The 21521-nt window shown below is 51.2% G+C and overlaps 2 protein-coding genes across 3 annotated transcripts in view; one reads left to right on the top strand and one right to left on the bottom strand.

Annotated features, from left to right (window-relative positions):
- Positions 1–21521, top strand: part of Rpl19 (ribosomal protein L19) — a 30112-nt gene that overhangs the window by 1029 nt on the left and 7562 nt on the right. Inside the window, exons 2-3 of one of the 2 annotated variants that reach the window (XM_048785375.1) lie at positions 13916–13926; positions 15934–15939. The gene's annotated coding sequence lies outside the window, so the exon portion shown is untranslated. Of the gene's footprint in view, positions 1–12227; positions 12236–13915; positions 13927–15933; positions 15940–21521 lie in introns of those variants that run through there. The other variant, XM_048785381.1, reaches the window with a different exon arrangement.
- Positions 547–21521, bottom strand: part of Cacnb1 (calcium voltage-gated channel auxiliary subunit beta 1) — a 23122-nt gene continuing 2147 nt past the window's right edge. The window contains exons 2-15 of the mRNA XM_015506697.2: positions 21483–21518; positions 18901–18987; positions 15626–15745; positions 13081–13203; positions 12456–12592; positions 12172–12248; positions 11636–11790; positions 10494–10574; positions 9788–9846; positions 9492–9601; positions 9187–9338; positions 4776–4871; positions 4169–4354; positions 547–2407 (exon numbers count right to left, since the gene is read on the bottom strand). Of these exons, the coding sequence (XP_015362183.2) occupies positions 1943–2407; positions 4169–4354; positions 4776–4871; positions 9187–9338; positions 9492–9601; positions 9788–9846; positions 10494–10574; positions 11636–11790; positions 12172–12248; positions 12456–12592; positions 13081–13203; positions 15626–15745; positions 18901–18987; positions 21483–21518 (1884 nt within the window). The 3' untranslated portion in view covers positions 547–1942. The remainder of the gene's footprint in view (positions 2408–4168; positions 4355–4775; positions 4872–9186; positions 9339–9491; positions 9602–9787; positions 9847–10493; positions 10575–11635; positions 11791–12171; positions 12249–12455; positions 12593–13080; positions 13204–15625; positions 15746–18900; positions 18988–21482; positions 21519–21521) is intronic.

The raw sequence follows: 21521 nt of genomic DNA, 5'->3' as shown, positions 1-21521 counted from the left end.
GGTCTGCCAGTTCCTCTTTGATCTGCTAACTCATCTGTGGGCCTTCCGGTGTCTGTTGCCTTCCACACACATACACACACATTTTGGGTTACCGCCTCAAAAACAAGAACCAGGAGGGTGAGAGAGCTTGCAGGTGCTCCATGAGGTAGGATATAGGTGATGGCAGTAATGACTGCACATCAGTGGAGCCAGAAGCTCAGCCCTCCCTCCCCAAGATTCTGGGGTGCAGTGAGGCCAGAAGAGCAGAACAAGCATGTACCTTTAAGATTTTGCACTTAACTACATCCCAGGTTCCCATTTCCCCTGGCTCTGAATGTGGGGAGACAGGTATGGTGTGGGCTTAAGAGTGGACATGCAGCCCTGGCAGGTTTGCACATACTCCAGAAGGCCACAAACCAAGCCCTGTCTTTCCCGAGTCAACAGCCCAGAGTGCAGCTTCTTCCTGCCTCTCCCCTTGGCTCGCCCCCTCTGGCAGCAGCGGTCTGTGCAGAGGCTGCAAGGCTGCCAGACAACCATGCGGCGGGAACAAAGAAGCAGGCTGGAAGGTGGCCGCAAAGGACTGGACGGCGGTTTTATATGTGGCAAAATACTTCTCCTAGAAGAGTACAGACAAGTAGACAGACAGATGGGGCACAGGACACCAGACAGGGAGAGGGAAAGATCAGGCAGTGGTGTCTTCTAACCAGTAAGTGGAAGCTGCACCCCACCCCACGTGGGGGCACGACAACATTGGCACAGGAGGTGGCGAGACAGGCCTGAGGTGCCCATCCCTGAGGTGGGCAGCCGGGCAGGGCCCAGTCCTCGTTGGCACAATCGGCTCTCTCTGGCCCAGCTGGGATGCTGGGGAGGGGCACGGCTGCTAGGCTGTGGGGGTGCGGGGGCAGAGGGTGCCCCAGGGGCTACCAAGGCCTCTCCTGGGGGAAGTGGACACCAATGAAGGACAGGATCACAAGAGGCAAATATAGAGAAGCAGCAGCAGCAGCCAAGCCCCCCAGGGGAGATCTGAGGTCCCCAGGTGACCAGGCAACCCCAGGATGGTGGTCATTTCCTGGACACCAACCCACAGGGCTTCTCTCCTGGGACCTCAGGATGAAGGTGAAGGAGCAGTTTTTTTGGTTTAGAATGAGGTGGACCAGAGTGTTCCATGGTCTCCACACCCAATGGCATGGAGTTGGGGGGCTCAGATGCAGAGGGCCCCCTTCTTCTGATGGCAGCAGGCAGGGGATGTCGTAGGCAAAGCTCATTCCTGGGGTAGGTGAGAGCTGAGGCATGGAGGTGGGGGTGGGTAGCAGCATGTCGGGTCACCCACTTCTCAGGGCGCTAGGGTTCTAAGCCCCTGCATGGCCAAGGCCAAGAGGGCAGCTGAGCCTGTCATTTTCCACCCTAACCCCTCCCCCAAAGGCAAGCTCGTTACTAGTCTCCATGTTATACCTTTCACCTACCCGACACTGCTGCCAGGAAACCGGGGCAGGGGGTGGGCATGGTGAGGGACCCTGGATCTGGGGTTTGAGAGAGAGCCCCATGGGGAAGATTCTGTGTCCTCCCTCTCAAGAAAAACGCCCAACTCTCCAAATACCCAGTTTGGGAAAAAGAAGGGTCGCCCCATTTAGGACCTTCAATTAGAACCCAGAGTAGAAAGTTAAGGAAGTGCACCTTTTCTCTGGGAGGAGAGCCCCCTAAGATGGAGGAAAGGGGACACTTCAGAAAGGTGGATATCCCCCATCCATCTACAGCAGGTAGGGGTAAGCCTACAGCTGGGGCTCAAGGGCCTCTCAGGAGCTGGGATGATATCACCAAAGAAACCCCAAACATTGAGCCAAGGCATCTGAATGGAGGGAGACAGCGCCCCCTGGAGGCAGGACACGTCTCAGGTGATGAGCCCCTCTGTCCCTCCCCTCCCCAGGGCTCAGAGCCCTTCCTCCCACTGGGCAGCCCTGTCCTCTCAGCGGATATAGACGCCTCGCCCCCAGCCCTCCAGCTCATTCTTGTTGCGCCCAAGAACCGGACCCCCGGCATCTGCGCAGTAGCGGGCCTTATTCCGGCCGCGGTTCCTGTTGTCAGTGAGCTCCTCCTCATAGTCTTCTTCCTCATCCTCCCAGGAGCCCTGTCGGGCTGGAGGGGTGCCGCCCCCTGCAGGGTCTCCAGGCCCTGGCCCCTCTGAGGGGTCAGTCTCCATGTCCACACACGAGTCTCCCAGCTCCGTGTAGGCAGAGTTTCGGCTGCCGGGGGTGTCGGCATCGAACGTGTCTTGGCGGGATAGAGCCCGCAGGGTGCCTGCCCGGCCTGGTGGGTGGCTGCTGGGGTAAAGACCCGGGGGCTGGCCCAGCTCCCCCGGGTACTCGTGCACGCTGGCGTGCTCCCCGGTGGCCCGTTCCAGTGGCTGGTCCCCGGAAGCAAGGTAGGGTCCCTGGTTAGCAGACAGACGGCACACACCATGCAGATCAGGCAGGGGTGAGAAAAACACAACAAAGCAAGGCAGGTTAGTGAGGACACCAAGACACCCAGCCTGGCTGAAGGAGGTCGCTGGCTTTGGGAGAGGGGCACCAGATCAGGAAAATGGCTCTAAAGCCCAGTGGACAGGCCTCGGTGCATCTGTTCCTCTATTAGGACAGGATGCCCAACTTCATCAGACCTCACATCCATGAACTTTCCTGGTAACCATGGTAGGGAGCCCCTGAACAATTAGTCACCACTTCCTCAATACATGTTATTAATGCTGCCTTGAGGTTAATCATCATTAACAGCTCATTAGTATTGCCACTCAGTGGTTGACTGGGTTAGTCAATGCCTCCACTTTTCCAAATACAGTAAGTGATTTCAGCTCAAACTCACTGACCCCAGCTTCTTCAGCCCACATCAGACCTCAATCACAGATTTCCAGAACCCCACGCTGCTCCTCCCATTCCCTACACAGATGAGTCTCTAAGGTCGATGGGATTCCTTCCCTATCGGCAATAAGGACTCAAAGCATCGAACTGGGAAGGTTAATAGATCTCCATCCTCCAGTGAAGACCATGAAATAGCCCAATGTCCTCATCACCAGATGCCACATGAAAGTGAGCTGACGGCCACTGCTACCACAGAGGTTGTTGGGTGGGGTACAAAGAGGCCCAGGTTAAGTCCTTCCCCTACCACCACTTCAAGCTATGTGACCCTGAGCAAAATGATTTCTATCTCTGTGGCCCAGTTTCTTGATTGCAGTATGGTGGGGATTAGACTATAGAAGCAGTTTCCAAACGATTTCCTGAAGATGTGGGGTGGGGTGGGATGGGATGGGGAGAGCATAAAAGTGCTTCCAGGATCCCTAGGGAGGTGATTGGGAGGGCAGGGCCCTGGCTCCCTCTGAACTGAACAAGGATGCCTCATCTATATATTCAACTTCCCCCTGAGATTCAGTGAGGCCGTGGCTGAAAACAAATTTGAAAAGCAGCAGTCTAGAATGACTTCATGGATTTCTTGTGATGCTAACCTAGAATCATATTCTTAATGGTGTATACTTAATGGTCCCAGAGATGGGCTGTGACTCCCATGGGAAGAAGGAGAGGCAGGAAGGGACACCCACAGGACAGACTTTCCCGGACTCTGTTTAACTGGGAGAAGGGTAAAGGGCACAGCACTAACTCATAGAAGATGCTCCATTCTGGGCTGCTCCCAGAGGCTTTCTGCAGTTAGGGGTCCAGGGTTAGGGCAGTGTCTCTGGATTTAAAGGTCCCTGCTCTAATGGGTTTCCCTGGGTCTAAGGGCCCCTGCCACGTTGGGTCTAAAATGGGTGTGAAGTCCAGTAAATGAGTAGGTCAGTCTTCCTCATATTTTCTTCCTAGTCCCTGTTCTTGTAAGCGGCCCAATCAGGCCTCATGTCCAATGGGCAGCAGATTTAGTCCTAGTTGCGGAACCAGGCCCAGGGAGGCAGCACCAGCCAGCCCCAGTCCCACCAAAAACCACAGACACCAGAAGCTGCCGCTCACCACATTTTTTACAAAATAAAGCTCTTCCCTTCCTTCCCCACGTTCCCTGCACTCCAGGGCGGGAGGGAAGATGGGTGGGGCACCCGCTACATAGCGTGCTCCTGCTGCTGCTGCTGCTGGGGCACCGCGCCGCCGCCCCGCTGGGAGGCCTCCAGCCCGCCCCAGAAGCTGAGGTTTCTCCTGAGGGAGGTGAGCACCTGTACCTGGAGGTTGGAGACGGGGGCAGGGCTGGCTGCCAGGGCTGCGGTAGCCATGGTGCGGTTCAGCAGCGGATTGGGTGGTGTGCTGCTGGGCGGGTGCGTGGCCTTCCAATAGGCTTCCAAATACTCAGCCAAGTGCTCGCAGGCATCCTCCAATTGGTTCTCGTCCAGAATGATGTCAAACATTTCCTGTGGAGGTGGGGTTAGGGGCAGGGCTGGGATGAGCGGGGGCGTGACCAAGGGGTTGAGGGTGTGGCCTGGGTGCAGTGGGTGGAGCCAAGGGGGTTGAAGGACAAGGTTAAAAAGGCCTCTGGCTGTACAGGAAGGGAAGGAGAACGCTCAGATGTACAAATTAGCAGAACTCTAAGAGCTCTGGTAGTCCAACTCAGCCCAACTCCCTTATTCTAGAGACAACCTAAGTTGGGAGAGGGGGCTTGGCTCCCCATGGAGAAGGGGTGTTTCAGCCCACTCTGCCTGTCCAGTCCACCTTCCTCCAAAACAAGTCTGTACCTACAGACCTGGCCCAGGTGTTCCCACTCTGTCTCCAGTGCAGGTCAGAGGAAACCAGGTGAACCCAAATTCCTTCCCCTCCCAAGGTCTGAGCACTTACAGGAGGACACTGTGCCAGCTTCTCCGAGGCTGCTATTTGGACATTGAGGTGTTTGGACTGAGACTTCCCCCGGGATTTGATGAGCCTCTGAAGTACCTGGTTTGGGGAGAAGAGGAGGAGGAGTTAGAGGGGCCCAAGCAATGCACCAAGTGAGAAAGGCAAGTTCTGGTTGGAGTCAGTGTCAGGATGGTGGAATGTTCCATGACTCTCAGCCTTGAGCACCTCTGCAGGAATGACCTTACCAGCCCTACGTCCACCCTGTACAATGTTCAGGCTCTCTTCTGGGTCTCATGACCACCTCTCCTTGAGAGCTACATGAAAGGTAGTGATACTAGTTCCCCACCCCTCTAACCTGGTCTGTAGCCCTCATTCTCCAGGCTCACTCCCCTGCACCACGTTAGCAACAGCAGGCATCTTTTGGAGGGTGCTTGCTAGGTACCAGCACTGTTCTATGCTTTTTATTTAAGTAGAGGAGGCAGGGTCTCACTATATTGTCCAGATTGGCCTTGAACAGGCCGTGGCTCAAGCGTCCTCCTGCCTCAGCCTCCCAAACAGTTGAGACTACAGGCATGTACCTCAACCTTTTTATGTGATCAATTTAGTTCTGTCAACAGCACTGAGATAGCTATTATTATTGTCATCCTAACAATAATGATAGATATAATAAAAGAAAAAAACCTAAACCTAGTTATGAGAAAACATCTAACAAATCCCAAATGAGGGACAGTCTACAAAATGGCTGACCTGTATCCTCTAAAATGCCAGTGTCATGAAAACCCAAGAAAGGCTGAAGAACTGTTCCATATTAAAGAAAGCAGACCTACAACTAAATGCAACAGGTGATCCAAACCTGATTCCTGGATTAGGGGAAATGCTGCCTTATATAAGGGCATTATTGGGCCAACTGGTGAAAGACAACTATGAATTGCATTTTATGTAATGTTTTTTAAATTTTACAACCATATTATGACTATGTAAGATGACATTCTTGGTCTTAAATACATGTGGAAGCATACAGGATAAAAGCATATGATCTTTTTGGTGTGTGTGCTGGGATTGAATCCAGGGCCTCACACATGCTAGGCACATACTTTATTAAAAAATAAAATTTGGCTGAGAGTGTAGCTCAGTAGTACAGCCCTTGCCTAGCATACATAAGGCTCTGAGATTGTTTCCCAGTGCTACAAAAAAAAAAAAAAGGAAAAATGGTTCCATTAAATGTGACATGTGACTCTGTGGTACAGTGCATATCCCCCATTCAAAAGGCCCAGGGTTTAATCTCTAGCATCTCTCTCTCTCAAAAAAAAAAAAAATTAATTTAAAAAAATTAGTGAATCTGAAAAAAATTAAACTGTGCACTTGAAATGGCTAAATTAGTGCTGGGGCTATAGCTCAGTGGCAGAGCACTTGCCTACCATGCGCAAGGCCCTGGGTTTGACTTCTAGCACTTAAATAAATAAATGAAAATAAAATAAATGGCTGAATGAAATAAGATATTAATTCTTTTGTTGTTGGTTTTGTTTGTTTGTTTTGTTTTGTTTGTACTGGGGATTAAACCCAGAGACACATCTCCAGCTCTCTCTCTCTCTCTCTCTTTTTTTTTTTTAATTTTTCCAGTTATAGATGGACACAATAACTTTAATTTTATTTATTTATTTATTTTAATTTTTTAAATTTTTTATTTTTAGTTGCAGTTGGACACAACACCTCCATTTCATTTGTTTATTTTTTTTATGTGGTGCTGAGGATCAAACCCAGGGTTTTTCGCACGTGTGAGGCGAGCACTCTATCGCTAAGCCACAACCCCAGCCCCTTATTTATTTTTTATGTAGTGCTGAGCATTGAACCCAGTGCCTCACACATGTTAGGCAAGCGTTCTACCACTGAGCAACAACCTCAGCCCTACCTCTTTTTATTTTTTGAGACAGGGCCTTAGTAAGTTGCTTAGGACCTTGCTAAATTGCTGAGGCTGACCTCGAATTTGTAATCTTCCTGCCTCAGCCTCCCAAATTGCTGGGATTATAGGCATGCACCACCATGCCCAGCTAATGTGAATTGTATCTTTTTTTGGGGGGAGGGGCAGTACCAGGGATTGAACTCAGAGGCACTTGGCCATTGAGCCACATCCCTAGCCCCATTTTTTTTTTAATATTTATTTTTCAGTTTTCGGCGGACACAACATCTTTGTGTATGTGGTGCTGAGGATCAAACCCATGCCAGGCGAGTGCGCTACCGCTTGAGCCACATCCCCAGCCCCCCATTTTGTATTTTATTTAGAGACAGGGTCTCACTGAGTTGCTTAGTGCCTCGCCATTGCTGAGACTGGCTTTGAACTCGCTATCCTCCTCTCTCATCCTCCCAAGCTGCTGGGATTATAGGTGTGAATCATATCTTAATAGAGCTGTTAAAATTTTAGTGAATTTTTGGCTGGGTACAGAGATGCACATGAGGCCTTAAGCAACTTAGTGAGACCCTGTCTCTAAATAAAAATAAAGAAGGGATAGGGAGTGTAGCTCAGTGGTACAGTGCACCTGTGTTAAATCTCCAGTATCACTAAAAATGTTTTTTAAAATTAGTGAATTTGAATGAAGGATATTCAAAGAACAGAAGTTCCTTGAGCTATTGTTGCAACACTTCTGTTAAATTGAAATTATTTGAAAATAAAATACTGGAGGGAGGGTACTATACAAGCACTATACAATTGAGTTACAGACCCAGCCCCAACTTCTTTATGTGGCAGATGAGGAAACTAGGGCACAGAGATGTTAGGTGACTTGCCAAAGGAACACGTGCTGGTAAATGACAGCCTGGGTAGGAAATCCAAGCAATCTGGCTCCTGAGTCCCTGCCCTAAACCTCAGTGGGGCAAAATGAAAGCCTTTGTTACTGTCTAGGTCACAAAGTGGTTTTGCATCCATTATCTCATTTGATCCTTTCAACCTCCCCCTCCTTCAAATACTTAAATCCCATCATTCCTTTTATCTCATTAGAAACTTAAGGACTCAGAAAGGCTAAGTAACTGGCCCAGGGTGCTCAGCTCAAAAGAAGCTACCACGGAACAATAATAGTTACCACTGTTGGCTGCCATCATGAATCAAACAGTATATGCTGGGCTCTTTACATCAAGTACCTCCAGTCCCCTCAGAAATAACACAAGAGAAGCTGAAAGTTCCCCAGGGATACAGTGTGTGCTTTGCATGTGTCAGGCCCTCAGTTCAATCCCAGAAAACAAATATAATAAAAACTTAAGAGAGGGATTATAACCTCATTTTGTAGGTGAAGAAATTGAGGCTCAGAGACTAAATAATTCCCCCCAGATCCCAAACTTAATAAAAACAACAACAAACCAACAAGAACAAGGATTTGAACCTCGCGCTGTCTTCAAACTTTAAAACCTTTGCCTAAACTCTTTTCCATGTTTTTTTTTTTTATAAATTTTTTTAAAATAAATTGCCTGTTATTTATTTTAGTTTTCGGCGGAAAACTCTGGAAACATCTGAAAACATCTCTGTTTGTATGTTGTGCTGAGGATCAAACCTGGGCCGCACGCATGCCAGGCGCGCGCTACCGCTTGAGCCACATCCCCAGCCCCTCCATGTTTCTTAATACTTACTAACATCTGGAAGGGAAAGTTCATGGAGCCACAACCCAACAAAAAAGTAAACCAGCGGCTGGGGTTGTGGCTCAGTGGTAGAATGCTTGCCTAGCACCTGTGAAGCACTGGTTCGAACCTCAGCACCACATATAAATAAGTAAAATAAAGGTATTGTGTTCATCTACAACTAAAAACATAAAAAAAAAAAGTAAACCAGCTTTCCAACAAATATTCTCTACCAGTCTGAATGAAGACAGAAGAGCAGAAAAAAGCTGATACCAAGGCAGGCACAGTGGCACACACCTATAATCCCAGGGGCTTGGGAGGCTGAGACAGGAGGATCCCGAGTTCAAAGCCAGCCTCAGCAATGGTGAGTCACTAAGCAACTCAGTGAGGCCCTGTCTCTAAATAAAATACAAAATAGGGCTGGGGATGTGGCTCACTGGTCAACTGCTCCTGAGTTCAGAAGACAAGAAAGACCCCACAACTGTCAAGTAGCTGAGTGACACTGGGACAAAGAAAAATCAAAATGACTTCTTTTAGTTTTCTGGTCCAATCACAGAAGGTCAACCAAAGTATAGACAGGGGACTGGCCTACATGATCCTAATAATATTAGTCATAGCTACCACATGATGAGGTGTATTGTCCCAGACCCTTTGGCAACGTATCTTGGGCAGCATCTTCATGATATGCATACAGTAGAGTCTTACAGAGAAGGAAACCAAAGCTCACAGCGATCAAATCACCTGGTAGTAAGGAGTAGAGGAGATCCAAGCAGCCCAACTTCAGAACACTCCTTATAAACCATGCACCCACCTTGGGAGAAGTGATCTTGATGTAAACAATGATGGGGGCCAACGAGGTCTTGGAGAGCTGAGCTGGGTGGTTGATAGTGTCAGCGTCCAGAGCCACCAACTGAAGAGTCCGAGCCAGCTCGAAGATCCGCTCAATCTCACTCTGTACCTCAGCTTGGGGGCACCAAGGCATGGGGAGGGGGAATGTAAGGCCGCCCCCAGGAAGCAGTGAATGGAGGGAACACTTCTGGTCCTTCCACCCACCACCTCTCACCCTACCCTAGTGCAGCCCAGAAGCGGGGAGTACGAAAGGCAGGCCCGGCTCACCCAGGCTGGAGCGTGTGTTGGAGCGCTCAATGATGATGTGCTTGCTGGGGTTGTTGAGGACTGAGCGCTTGGCCAGGGAAATGTCAGCTGTCACCCTAGTGATGGAGATCCTGGGGACAGGGAGGAGGAGGGAGTCAGGAGCCAGGGTGGGCTAGAATGTCTTGCCCACTCTTCAGACTTTAGGCCTGCCCAGTGTCCCTCAGTCCAAGAGTCCTAAGATTGTCCTTCAAGATACCCTACTCCTCCCAACACAGAGAGCCACAATGGGTGTGGATAGATGGTTCTCTGGGTCTTACCTGCCATCAAATCGATGCTTCAAGAAGTCAAATAAAGCTTTCTGCATCATGTCTGTAACCTGGGGTTGGATGTTTGGAGGAAGGAGGGAAGAGAATTCAGGCATTTAAAGCTGCTCAGAGGTGGGCGAGGTGGCACATGCCTATAATCCCAGTGGCTCGGGAGGCTGAGACAGGAGGATCCCTAGTTCAAAGCCAGCCTCAGCAACCGCGAGACACTAAGCAACTCAGTGAGACCCTGTCTCTAAATAAAATACAAAATAGGGCTGGGGATATGGCTTAATGGTTGAGTCCCCTGAGTTCAATCCCTGGTACCCCCCACAAAGAACCTGCTCAGGAGATTGAGCTGCTGGGCATTTGTACCCTTACTTTTTATTTTCTTTTCAAATTCCGGAGATGAAGGGACCTCTATGGAGGGCTCCCCGACTCTGAGGGGCCTCCCATGCAGTCTCTGATTCCAAAAATCCTTTAAGGTGGGTCTCTGGGAGGGCTCTCCAGGGATTTCTTCAGGGAACTGGGCCCTTCTGAATGGGTCTTCCATGGGTCAGGCTCCTCTGAGATTTTTCTCTGAAGGTCTATAGCCTTCTGGAGAGGACACCCTGGGGATCTGGGCCCTTCTGGGGGACCTCTCTGTAGTCTGAAGATATTCCTATGGTGTCTTTCTGGAGGTCTGGGCTTCTCCGGGCCCACTCCCCTCTTGGGTTCCTACCTCATAGCCCTTGAGCGACGGTCCCACCAGGATGATGGGCCTCATGGAAGGCACCACGTCATAAGGGGGCACATGCTCTGTCTGAGGGAAGCAGGGAGGGGAAATCCCAGAGTAGAGGTGACATCAGACCCTCTCTTCCAGCCTCCAAGCTTCCCCCATGCATCCTTTCCTCCCCCTGGTCCCAGTGCCCAGATGTGGGGATCAGGGCAGGGATGGATAGGGATGGCCATGGAGAACCAGGAAGGGTGGGGAAAGGGAGGCAGATATGGGAACGGGTGTTAGAAGGCCCCCTAGCTCATCCCGGGTGTGCGAGGGGGGACACAGAAAGCTGTGATACTCACCGACTTCTGCTTCTGTTTGGCTGGGTCCAGAGATTGCCAGGAGAGGGGAGGGGAGGAGAGAGGGGAGGGCACCCAGGCAGGGGCAGAGGGCAAGGAAGGAGCCAGGACAAGAGAGGGAGGGAGAGCGGGCAGACGAGGAGAGATAACAGGGCATGCGTGTTAGTGACAGACAGAGCCAGAGAGAGGGGACGGGACCCCATGCCAAGGGGGAACCAGAGGTATTCCTGGACCAGGGTTGGAGCAGGACTGACGGGCAGTCCAAGGGACTCAGTAATGATCAGAGCCCCCCTTTCTGAGTCTTGGAAAAGAACTGGAGAAAGTGGCAGCCCCTAATGTGGTGCCCACCTCCGGCCCCCGATGCCCATGTACATGTCCATTTTAAGGGTTCCCTTGACTATCTTGCCAAGCAGTCAGTGGATCCCTCATGTGCCCTCCAACGGAATTAGAAAAGGGCAAAGAAGAAACATCATTCCATTTTCCTCTTCAGAAGCCAGAGCGGGGGCATCCGTTGGAATATTCCATTCCATTGATAATGAGGGCAAAGGTCAGGATTCATTGCCACCAGACCCTGCTTCCTCAGGGTGGACAGCCTTCCAAGGGTAACAACCAGCCCTCCCTGGGGGTGGACCAGGGTGGGGTGTGTGTGGAGAGGGATGTACCCATTGCACACACCCCTCCAGATCCACGGGAAGCTCTGAGGCACAGGACAGGCTGAACAGTATCTGCACCCACCCCAGCCCCCTCTCTCTGCCAAAAAGCTGGGCCCTGACCATCCCCTCTTAAGAACCCAGCAAGAATTACCTTCTTAAAGAAGGGGATGCGTTTGCCATGAGGCGGCGGGGTGGTGACACTGCTAACACTAGTCTTGGCAGAGCTGCTCTGCTCACCAAACTCGGTCTCCTCCTCCTCTAACTCTAAGGGGTCTAGTTCAAAGGCTAAGTTAGTCATTTCATTACCTGGACAGGAGTCAGAAGAGAGGGAGGAAGGAGGTGAGAGAAGAGGAGTGAGATGGACGTGGAGACACAGTACAGAACACAGGGATGGGGATGGGGAGAAAAGAAAGAAGAAGAGGTGAATGGAACAGGGTTGGGAGAAATGAATGGGGTCAGGGGCGGTGGGTAGGGGGCAGGTAGAGAGATGGAGCTACCAAAGAAAGGGGAGAGGAGAGACAAGACAGGCCCAGCTTGTACGATACCCTATTGTTCATAGAGGGAGTACTACTGCATGTGTTTTGGGGACTCAGAATTGGGGTGCCCCTATACAGGGAGAAGAGGGCCAGACAGTGGGGAGACCACCCCAGAAGCTCCCCCCACCCCAGGGATGGCAGCAGCTCTTACCACTGGCAGGGGGTGTGGGGCGGCGGGTGCCAGTCACCACGTCTCCCAGACTGGAACTGGAGTTGTCACCTGATTTGCTGCGTAGGCAGGGAGGCAAACGGAGCTGGTGAGCAAAGGGGTGGGCGTGGGAATGGGGGAGTCTTGTCCTGTACAAGCTGCACTCTCTGGAGTTTTCCAGCCCCCGTGGTGATAGCTCTGTGCCCTCAAGGCTAAAGTCAGCCCTGAGGCCTAGTCCTGGCTGAGGGCCTCTCCTGAGGTTGCAGCAGCCACCCCCTGCCACGTACCTGGAGCTGAGGCGGTTCTGGCGAAGCTTCTGTTCCTGAATCAGGCGTAGGCTGTCCAGTTTGACAGGGCTGGGGATGAAGCCAACCTCACAGCCCTCCTTCACCAGGCGCCCGATCCACCAGTCATTATTGTATTTCTGAAAACAACAGCAGGTAGGGTGGGGGAGAGCAAAAGGGGGACTGGAGGCGCAAGACAGCAGTCACCCTTCGTGGGAACCCCCCAGATTTGCTGACCCTACTGGAGGATGGCACCCTCAAAGATATCCACCCTCTAAAGTCTCAAGATAACTCTTCAGACCGGTGAGAGTCCCCCACTCCCTCCCTCCCTGGGACCACCCTGCTGTAGACAGAGAGTAGGAGTAAATGCACATTCACAGGCCCTGATACACTGTTACTCTAGTCATAGACCTCATGATAAATCAGCCTCATGACCTAAGTATTACCACCTATTTGACAATGAAAAATTAGCAGCTCAGAAAGGTGGAGAAATTTATCTAAGGTCACACGGCAGATTCAGCCCAACTCTGCTCAACTCAGAAGGCTTTCTTTCCCACTGGAGCTCCGGCTGCTCCTCTCCTGGTACCTACGCCTTGCCCTCCCACCAGATGCCAAGCACTCTCCCCACCTCCTTGATATGCAAGAAGTCCTTAGGCTCAAAGGTGATGGCCACTCCCTGCACGGGCACCTCATCCCCTGGAGATGGATTGTAGCCGACATTTGTCCGCACAGCAAATGCTACTGGCTTGGTCTAGAGGAAACACACCAGGGAAGGTGACACCAGAGGGTTAAACCATAATGTACTATACAACTTCCTGTCAGGAGTGGGAATTACACTAATGTTTGCTTTGTGACTTGCTCATTAAAATGTATACTGGAAGAGCCAGGCATGGCAGTGCACACCTAAAATCCTAACAACTTAGGAGGCTGGGGTAGGAGGATTGCAAGTTTGAGGCCAGCCTCAGCAATTTAGTAAGACCCTGTCTCAAAATTAAAAAAAAAAAAATTAAAAAGGGCTGGATGTAGCTCAGTGGTAAAGCATACCTAGGTTCAAACCCTAGTACCAAAAAGAAAAAATAAGTAGAAGCTAGCGTTGTAGCTCAGTGGCAAAGCACTTGCCTAGCACTTGTAAGACACTGGGTTCGATCCGCAGAACCACATAAAAGAAATAAATAAAACAAATATATTGTGTTTCTCTTTACAACTAAGAAAAAAAAGATTATATATATATGGTGGATAATTTATAAATGTATGCTAACTTTTACAATAAAAAAAGAAAGGCAAGGCCTGCAATCCCAGCAACTCAGCAGGAGGATGGCAGATTCAAGGCCTGCCTTGGCAACTTAGCAAGACCCTGTTTCAAAAGAAAAAATAAATAGGGCTGAGATTGTAGCTCAGTGGTAAAGTGTCCCTGGATTTAATCCCCCAAACCATCAAATAATAATAATAATAGTAATAATGAGGGACTGGGGTTGTGGCTCAGCGGTAGAGCGCCCGCCTAATGTGTGTGCGGCGCTGGATTTGATCCTCAGTACCACATATGCATAAATAAAATAAAGGTATTGTGTCCACCTACAACTAAAAAAAAAATATGTTTAAAAAAAAAGGCAAACTGAGGCTAGGCTCAGTGACTTACTTATTAAAAAAATAGTAATAATGACAGTCACTACTGCTTAGTATGCCTGGTACTGCTATAGGTTTCACATGCATTATTTCATTTACTCATCACAAAATTCCTATGAATTATCGTTATTATCTTCATTTAATTAACTTATTTTTATATGTATGTATTTCATCCCTAGAAAAAGAATCCCTCCTATGTGTTTTTGCCTTTGTGGTCCAGGATATCAGCTGAGGTTATCAGAACAACGAAATCAAACTGATGAAAGCAGATTGTGCTGCCATTGTTATCCTTTCCTCTCTTCTCTTTTCGAGACAGTTCTGCAATGTTGCCCAGGCTAGCCTATAACTCCTGAGCTCAAATGATCTTCAGCCTCAGCCTCCTGAATAGCTAGGACTACAGACACACACCACTGTGCCACTTTCTAGATCTTCGAGCCATACACTGAATCTGAGGCCAACCACTCCACACCTGTTTAACCTGCCTTGGGGTGGGGGGGGGGTTCGCAGTCTTCCTAGTTCCATGGTCATCAATAATTTTAAATCTCCAATATAACCACACTTACTTCATCACCATGGTTAGGAATCAGAAGATGACCTTGAAGCAGGACCTAATAAGAATCTAGCATTTCCTTCTTTCCGACATTGTTGATGCTCCCAAGAGCAATGGCCAGGACATTCACATGCACCATTATGGCAGCAAAGAAATATGGCAAAAAGAACTATCTTTATTTTAATGAATAAAGGAAATTGAAAATCAGAAAAGAAGTGGCTTGCTTAATATGCACAGCAATTAAGAGTCAGGGAAGAAGCTGGGTACAGTGATGCACATCTGTTATCCCAGCCACTTGGGAAGCTGATGCAGAAGGATCACAAGTTTGAGGTCACTCTCTGTGACTTAGTGATTCTCTGTCTTAAAATACAAAATAAAAAGCACTGGAGATGTAGTTTAGTGGCAAAGTGCCTCTAGGTTAAATCTCCAGTACAAAAAAAAAAAAAAAAAAATCAGGGCTGAGATTCCAGTTCAGGAAGTTTGATTCCAGGAAGTAGATATTTTTCTTTTCCATTCATTCATTCATTCATTCATTCATTCATTCATTCATTCATTCGTGGTACTGGAAATCAAACCCAAAGATGCTCTCTATCAGTGAGCTACATCCCCAGTCCTATACCCCCTCTTTTTTTTTTTTTTTAAAGGAAGGGTCACACTAAGCTGCTGAGGCTGGCTTTGAATTTGCAATTCACCTGCCTCAGACTTCTAAGTTGCTAGGATTACATGTGTGAGCCACCCCGCCCAGGAGAAGCAGACATTTTCAGCACTTGTCAAGCTCCTATCCTGTGGAAACATTATCAGGCACTTCTCCTACTGTGTAAGGAGGCAGGTATTATAGCCTACATTTTACAGGGGAAGAACAGAGGTATGTTGAGGTCCCAGGACACACAGCTGGCAGGGACCAGGCTAAGATTTGACCCGGGGTCTGTCCAGCTCTCTCTCTCTGAGGGGGGTGTGGAGAAATCATGTCAGCACAGTTCCTTCCCGCATCTTTTCTCACCTTGGCTTTCTCAAGCTGAGCTAACGCCTGGCGCTCTGCCTCCTTCCTCAAGGCTTCCCGGTCCTCTTCCAGAGACACGTCAGAGTCTGACGGGCGGCTAGTATAGGACTCTGCTGAGCCCTGAAAGCAGACAGGGCCGGCTCAGGGCCAATGCTCTCTCTCCTAGCCCTTGGGCTCGGGAAGGGCTGAAGGTGCCACCCATCATGGAGGTCTGAGGCCCAGTATGATGCCACAAACCTAGAAGGTAGTATGAGGGCGGAGGGGTGGGGCCAAGGTTTATAAGCCCTAGGAAGAGTGACAGCAGCAAGCAGAGGGTTAAGGCATGTCTAAGGACAGCTGCTTGGAGTCCTGGGAGGGGTGGGAACCTGATAGGGGCACAGCACAGGGGAGAAATGCCAGGGGATGAGTCTCCACTCCCTGCTCCTCCTTTCCTGCCCTGCCCCCAGCATCACTGCTGAGAAGAATCAGCAGAAGCCCAGTGGCGTTCCTCCCAGGGACTGCAGCCACCAGCTAAGGCCTGGCTCTCCGCACTGCTGCCAGTGGGCAGCCTGCTCAGCGTGATGGGGTCAACAATATTTTGCCTACCTTCTGATAAAGAGTAGGTGAGGACAGAACTCCTACCTCCTGGCCCTAGTTGGGACTGCCTGAATCAGGCCACCCCACTCAAAGCTGACCCTCCACCTCCCATAAGATACAGAAGAGAACGCAAGATTTCTGGGGTGGCACAGGCAGAAGCAGCAAGTTAAGAGCAGAATATGGAACAGGCACTTTCTTATCCAGGCTCCAGGGTTAAGGCAGGCTCAGAAGTCTGGGTGTGCCAGGAAGCTGGCTCTGACCACAATGACCAATCCAGGGCACAAGGGACTCCTCTAGGGGTGCACACATATATGTGAGACACAGGTAGCCCATACAGACCTAGCAGCACAGATCATGAACATGCTGATTCATGAGTACACCGGAAGTGCGAGGGCAAGAATGTTTGGGAAGGTGTATTCTATGGCACGTGCTGGCAATGCACAACCAAGTGCACCCAGGGAGCCACCCTAGGTCTGGGTCCCTGAAGATGGGAGTCATGTGAGGACAGGAGACAGGACTATAGATCTGTGTGTGACTTTCGGAATGGTGCTGACAGAGTGGGAGAGAATGTGAAAGAGCAAGATTGCAGAGATATGAGGGACTTTTCCCGAGGGCATGAAAGGTCACTTGGCTGGGAATGTCTGTTAGCATGGAATGGAGGGGACCCAGGAAAGAATGAAGACAAAGTCCTGGGGCTGGGGATGTGGCTCAAGTGGTAGCGCGCTCGCCTGGCATGCGTGCGGCCCGGGTTCGATCCTCAGCACCACATTTCAAGATGTTATGTCCGCCAATAACTAAAAAATAAACATTAAAAATTCTCTCTCTCTCTCCTCTCTCTTTAAAAAAAAAAAAAAAAAAAAGACAAAGTCCTATATCTCCTCAGAAATCCCTCATCATAGCGGGTACAGGTGCCCACCCCTTTCCCAGTCAAATCATGAAAATGGGAGATTTGCCTGGGGATGGAGAGTCACTAAACAGCAGCTGGGAAAGAGACACAAACCAGAGAGAGGGAAAAGCGGCTTAGCCACCATTCCATCCCTCCTGATGGGAGCACTCGGTGAAGAAGACAGACACCCAGAGAGGCAGAGAAACAGAAGCAGATGGGACGGTCAGAGAGGTACTCACTGACCTCAAGGCACCTGCAGACACAAACACTGACACAAACACACACACATATACACAAGCCCCAGAAATGGTGGGAGACAGTAATAGTGAGGAGGCGAGGAGACAGACTGGCCCAGAGGCCCCCTACCAGGTTTCCTGAAGGGCTGTTCTACCCACCCACTACCTCACCCCATCCCAGCTCACCACCACAAGGGTCCGGTTGGGCGCCTCCATCCCGGCGCCCTCAGTGCCCGGCCCCACTGGCTTAAGGGGTGGCCCAAAGTGCCCGTCCCCCCAGGGTGCTCAGGTTACAAGCAGAGTTGCTACATGTGCAAACTGCTAGGGTATATTTAGCTCAGAGATGTGGCAAGGACTGCCCCCCCACTCCCGCCACCTACTGGGGGTCAGAGCTGGGAGCTGAGAGGAGGAAGTATTGGAAGCTGGGGTCTGACCCCTTTGGTTAACTAAATACTGAAAGAACTAAGCTCTCGTCTGCCAAGAGAGGCAACAAAAGCACAGAATCATTCTTTCCAGTCCTGACCCTGGTCCTGACCCTGGCCCAATTCTGCAACAGGAGGGATGAAGGAGCAACTGAAAAAAGGACTTTCCATATGTGTACTTAGGAGATGCTTGGCTAAAGGCCTCCCTTCTGAATCGCTCAAATCAGGCCTGGGCTCATATACATCAAGGGTAGAGATGGAAGAATAAAAAAGAGTCTACTCCAGTCTGTGGTAAATCTGCTTGCCACTATCCTCTTGTTCCCGGCCCCAAGCAGACTACCTCCAAGGAACTCCTCCCTGCAGCCCTCTGCCCTCACATGCCCTACCTGTTTTCTCTTTAACACACTCCTTCCCTTGTCTGATTCCAAGCCCCTCTCGCCTTTTTTGGGTACCAGGCTTTGTTGAAATACTCAGTAGTCATAGCAACCACATGTCTCCCTCACTGCCTCTCCCTGAGCCTAAGATGGCCCGGGTTGAGAATTAGAAAAGAGGAGAGTGTCAGCTTCCTGGCCAAGCACAGCAGACCCAGCAAGCTCTTCTCAGTTATCCCCCTTCTGTCACAGGTGCTGGGCCACATCCTCTCTAAAATCAAACACCTCCTGCCTATCCCCATCACACTTTCTCTCTGAATATTAAAGAGAGCCACGTTTGGATGTGGGGAGCTTGTTTCTCTGACCCCCACTTAAACAAGGCTTCAAGGACCCAACTGCCCTAGCTCCTCATTTTCTAGCACCTGCCTCCACCCCACCCTGTCACAGATTCTGGGGGAGGACATGGAAGCAGACAGCCGGCAGGGGGAGTGGGTGACAGCCCGAAGCAAGCTAGAAGGAGGCAGGCCAGGCTGTCCCTGAATGAGATGACGCAGGCAGGCAGCAGGGGCTGGTGCTTGGTGCTGGGGGAGGGGCGGGGCGGGGGCGTGGGTGCAGCTGCCAGCATATCCAGGAGAGGTCATGGGGAGTCAGGGTGTTGGGCTAGTTCCAGGCAGGTGACAAACGACACAGGGAAGGGTGCCTAGAGAAAGCCGCAGACCAGCTCACCAATGCTGGCCTCCACCAGTTAGCCACCTCCCTCCTCTCAGCCCAGCCTCCCCATTACCTGCCGGACAAAGCTGTTGGATGTTGTATCTGAGGAAGTGCTCCCATCAGACCGTTTGAACCGTCCTTTCCTCTTGCTGTATTTGCCCTGGAGAGGCCAGGAAGGAACAAGAGTGGAATCATAAAGGACCTTTCCCAACCCTCAAACCACCAGATCCAGAGCTACTGCCAAGTCTTGGGAATATTGTTCTCTGATCCGCACAGCCCCACCCCCATTCCCCTGTATCATCTTCTGGAGGTGGTACAGCCCGAGGGGAGAGAAGGTCTCCCATCCCACTGAGAGAGCCCAGACCGCAGTCACTCCTAGGGAACAGTGCAAGGAGCCTAGGGGCACACACAGAAACCCCCCAAACCAACCTAGAGGCTGGGGAATGGGAGGCCTGAAAAGCGGGAGGTTCATTAGGCAGCAAAGCTAATTAAGATGCTGGGCAGGCTGCAGAGGACTCCAGGGAAGGGAGAGGCTGCCTGCAATGCTGGGGGGCGGAGAGAACTAGGGAAGTTCCTTCCCACACCCCCTCAGCTGGAGCTGAGGGGTCTGAGAGTGCCAAAGGCCTCCAGAGAGAGGAGGGATCACTAACCCAGGGCCCAGCAGGGCTTCTCCCTTAAGCCCAACTCTTCCCTTCCCAGAGTAGGGAGGAGATGGCGTCTCTGAGCTCCTAGAGACCCAGAGCTAGATTTCTGGGGAAGGGGGAAGAAGCATGGAACCATATTTTTAAACATCCAAACCCAACTGTGGCATGCCTTCATGGGAGTCAGTGTTGCTCCCCATTCCCCCTCTGCCCTGGGGGGTCTTTTTCTCAGCCCACCCCCCTCACAATCAGTGGCCACACCCCTACCCAAAGGGGCAAGAGGGATCCATTCTACCCTCCAGCTGCCACTGCCCATGCTCCATACCCTTGGTAGCAACCTGACTACATCAATCTAAAGGCCCCTTGGTCCTTCCCCAAGGCAAGCCTAGGACACAGTCCCACAGGTCCCAGGGGTAGTAGGCTGGTGGCCTCATTGACTGAGCTGGTAGCCTGAGTGGGGTGCACCTCCTAGTCAGGGGGCCACACATTCAGGTTAAGGCTTCAGGTGTCTTCAGTCTCCTAAGAGGGAGTTGCTTCTTTACCCTCCCAATGCAACATAAATGCTTGGCCCCAGTCCAATCCAGAATGGGCAGGATGGAGGGCTCAGATCTCCAAGCTGCTGCCCCTAGATTCTATCCAAACTTTCTTTTTAAAAAAAATTTTTTTTTAGTTGTAGATAGACACAATACCTTCATTTATTTTTATGTGGTGCTGAGGATTGAACCCAGTGCCTCACGCATGCTAGGCAAGAGCTCTACCACTGAGCTATAACCTCAGCCCCCAGACTTTCTTAAGCCAAAGAACCTAGATGAGCCAAGACAGACTCCATGCTCTGGCTCTGTGGATCTTGGTACAAGAAGGATGGATGATGGGAAAGGACCCTGGGAAGCCCTTCCAGGGTCTTCCCTCCCCTCCTCTTCTTTCAAACTGGACATATACCCAAAGTAGTTTTGCAGTTCCATACAAACCTAAGAAGATTCTGCAGTGAATCCCAGACTTTCACACTACCACCACCATCTCAGGCTGGGCAAAGGGAGTGGCGCTCAGAGGGACAGGGGACAGCTGATAGGAAGGCCCTAGTCAGCTGCCTCCCAGGCTCCAAGGGGCCTGGGGTGGAGAACAGAGGTATTTTTAGGTCTGACCTGACCCCCCTACACACCCATCAACCACAGTTCCATGGTGGTTACAGTTGCTCCAGGTTGGCCACAGCAATACAAGAGTTAATGCCATCCTTGGGGAAGGACGTGTCCTAGAGAAATGCCCTGACAGGACCACCCCAGACTGTGCTGGTCACTCTATGGGAATCTAGGAGTAGCACAGGGGCATGGGAAAGTGTGCGAGTGCATGGGGCAACAGACCCCCTCCTCCAGTTAAAACAGCTACCTCCCCTCCAGGACAGTGAGTTGGCATCCTTCCAACTTTCCAAACTTTGGAGGCATTTTCGGGGCTGCGGGGGAGGGGTAAGAGAACGTGGGTGTCCGGGAGAGGGGAACTGGTCCAATACAAGGACGGAGTGAGGTGGCTGGAGGGGTCCTTGGGTCAGGAATGGCCCCTTCTACACCCTCGAGGACCAGGGTCTGAGGCTTGGAAGGCCTGTTGGCACCGCCCTCTGACCACTGCCTCGGCCATCTCCCAGTGCCACCCCCGCCCGGCTTCCCCAAACGTGCTCCGCGTCGCCCCCCTTGCCTGGTCGATCTCTAGCCTCCCTCAACCTCCCCTTCTCAAGGCCCAGATCCCCCAAACAACACCCCCCACCTCAGCCACTGGAGCCGGTTCCCGAGCAGCAGGGACCATGACGCGGGGGAGAGGAGGCGAGGGTGACAGGCAGCCCACCAGCACCCTCCCAGCACCACAGCCCAACTCCGGGCCAATCATTAACCCGCAAGAATGGCGGGGGGCGAGCACCCCTCTCCCCTCGGCGCCGGGCATATAACCCTTTCCTTCCATGGTCCCTCTAGGCGACCCCAAGGTCCGCGGAGTGGCCCTCTTCTCTCGGGCCGGCACCACGCCTCACCTGTGGGCTGGGATCGAAGACCTCCATGGGAATCTCCTG

Source organism: Marmota marmota, unplaced genomic scaffold, assembly GCF_001458135.2.
Source record: "Marmota marmota marmota unplaced genomic scaffold, marMar, whole genome shotgun sequence".
Lineage (NCBI taxonomy): Eukaryota > Metazoa > Chordata > Mammalia > Rodentia > Sciuridae > Marmota > Marmota marmota.
The sequence above is the reverse complement of the archived record's forward strand: the minus strand, read 5'-3'. Positions and strand labels throughout refer to the sequence as shown.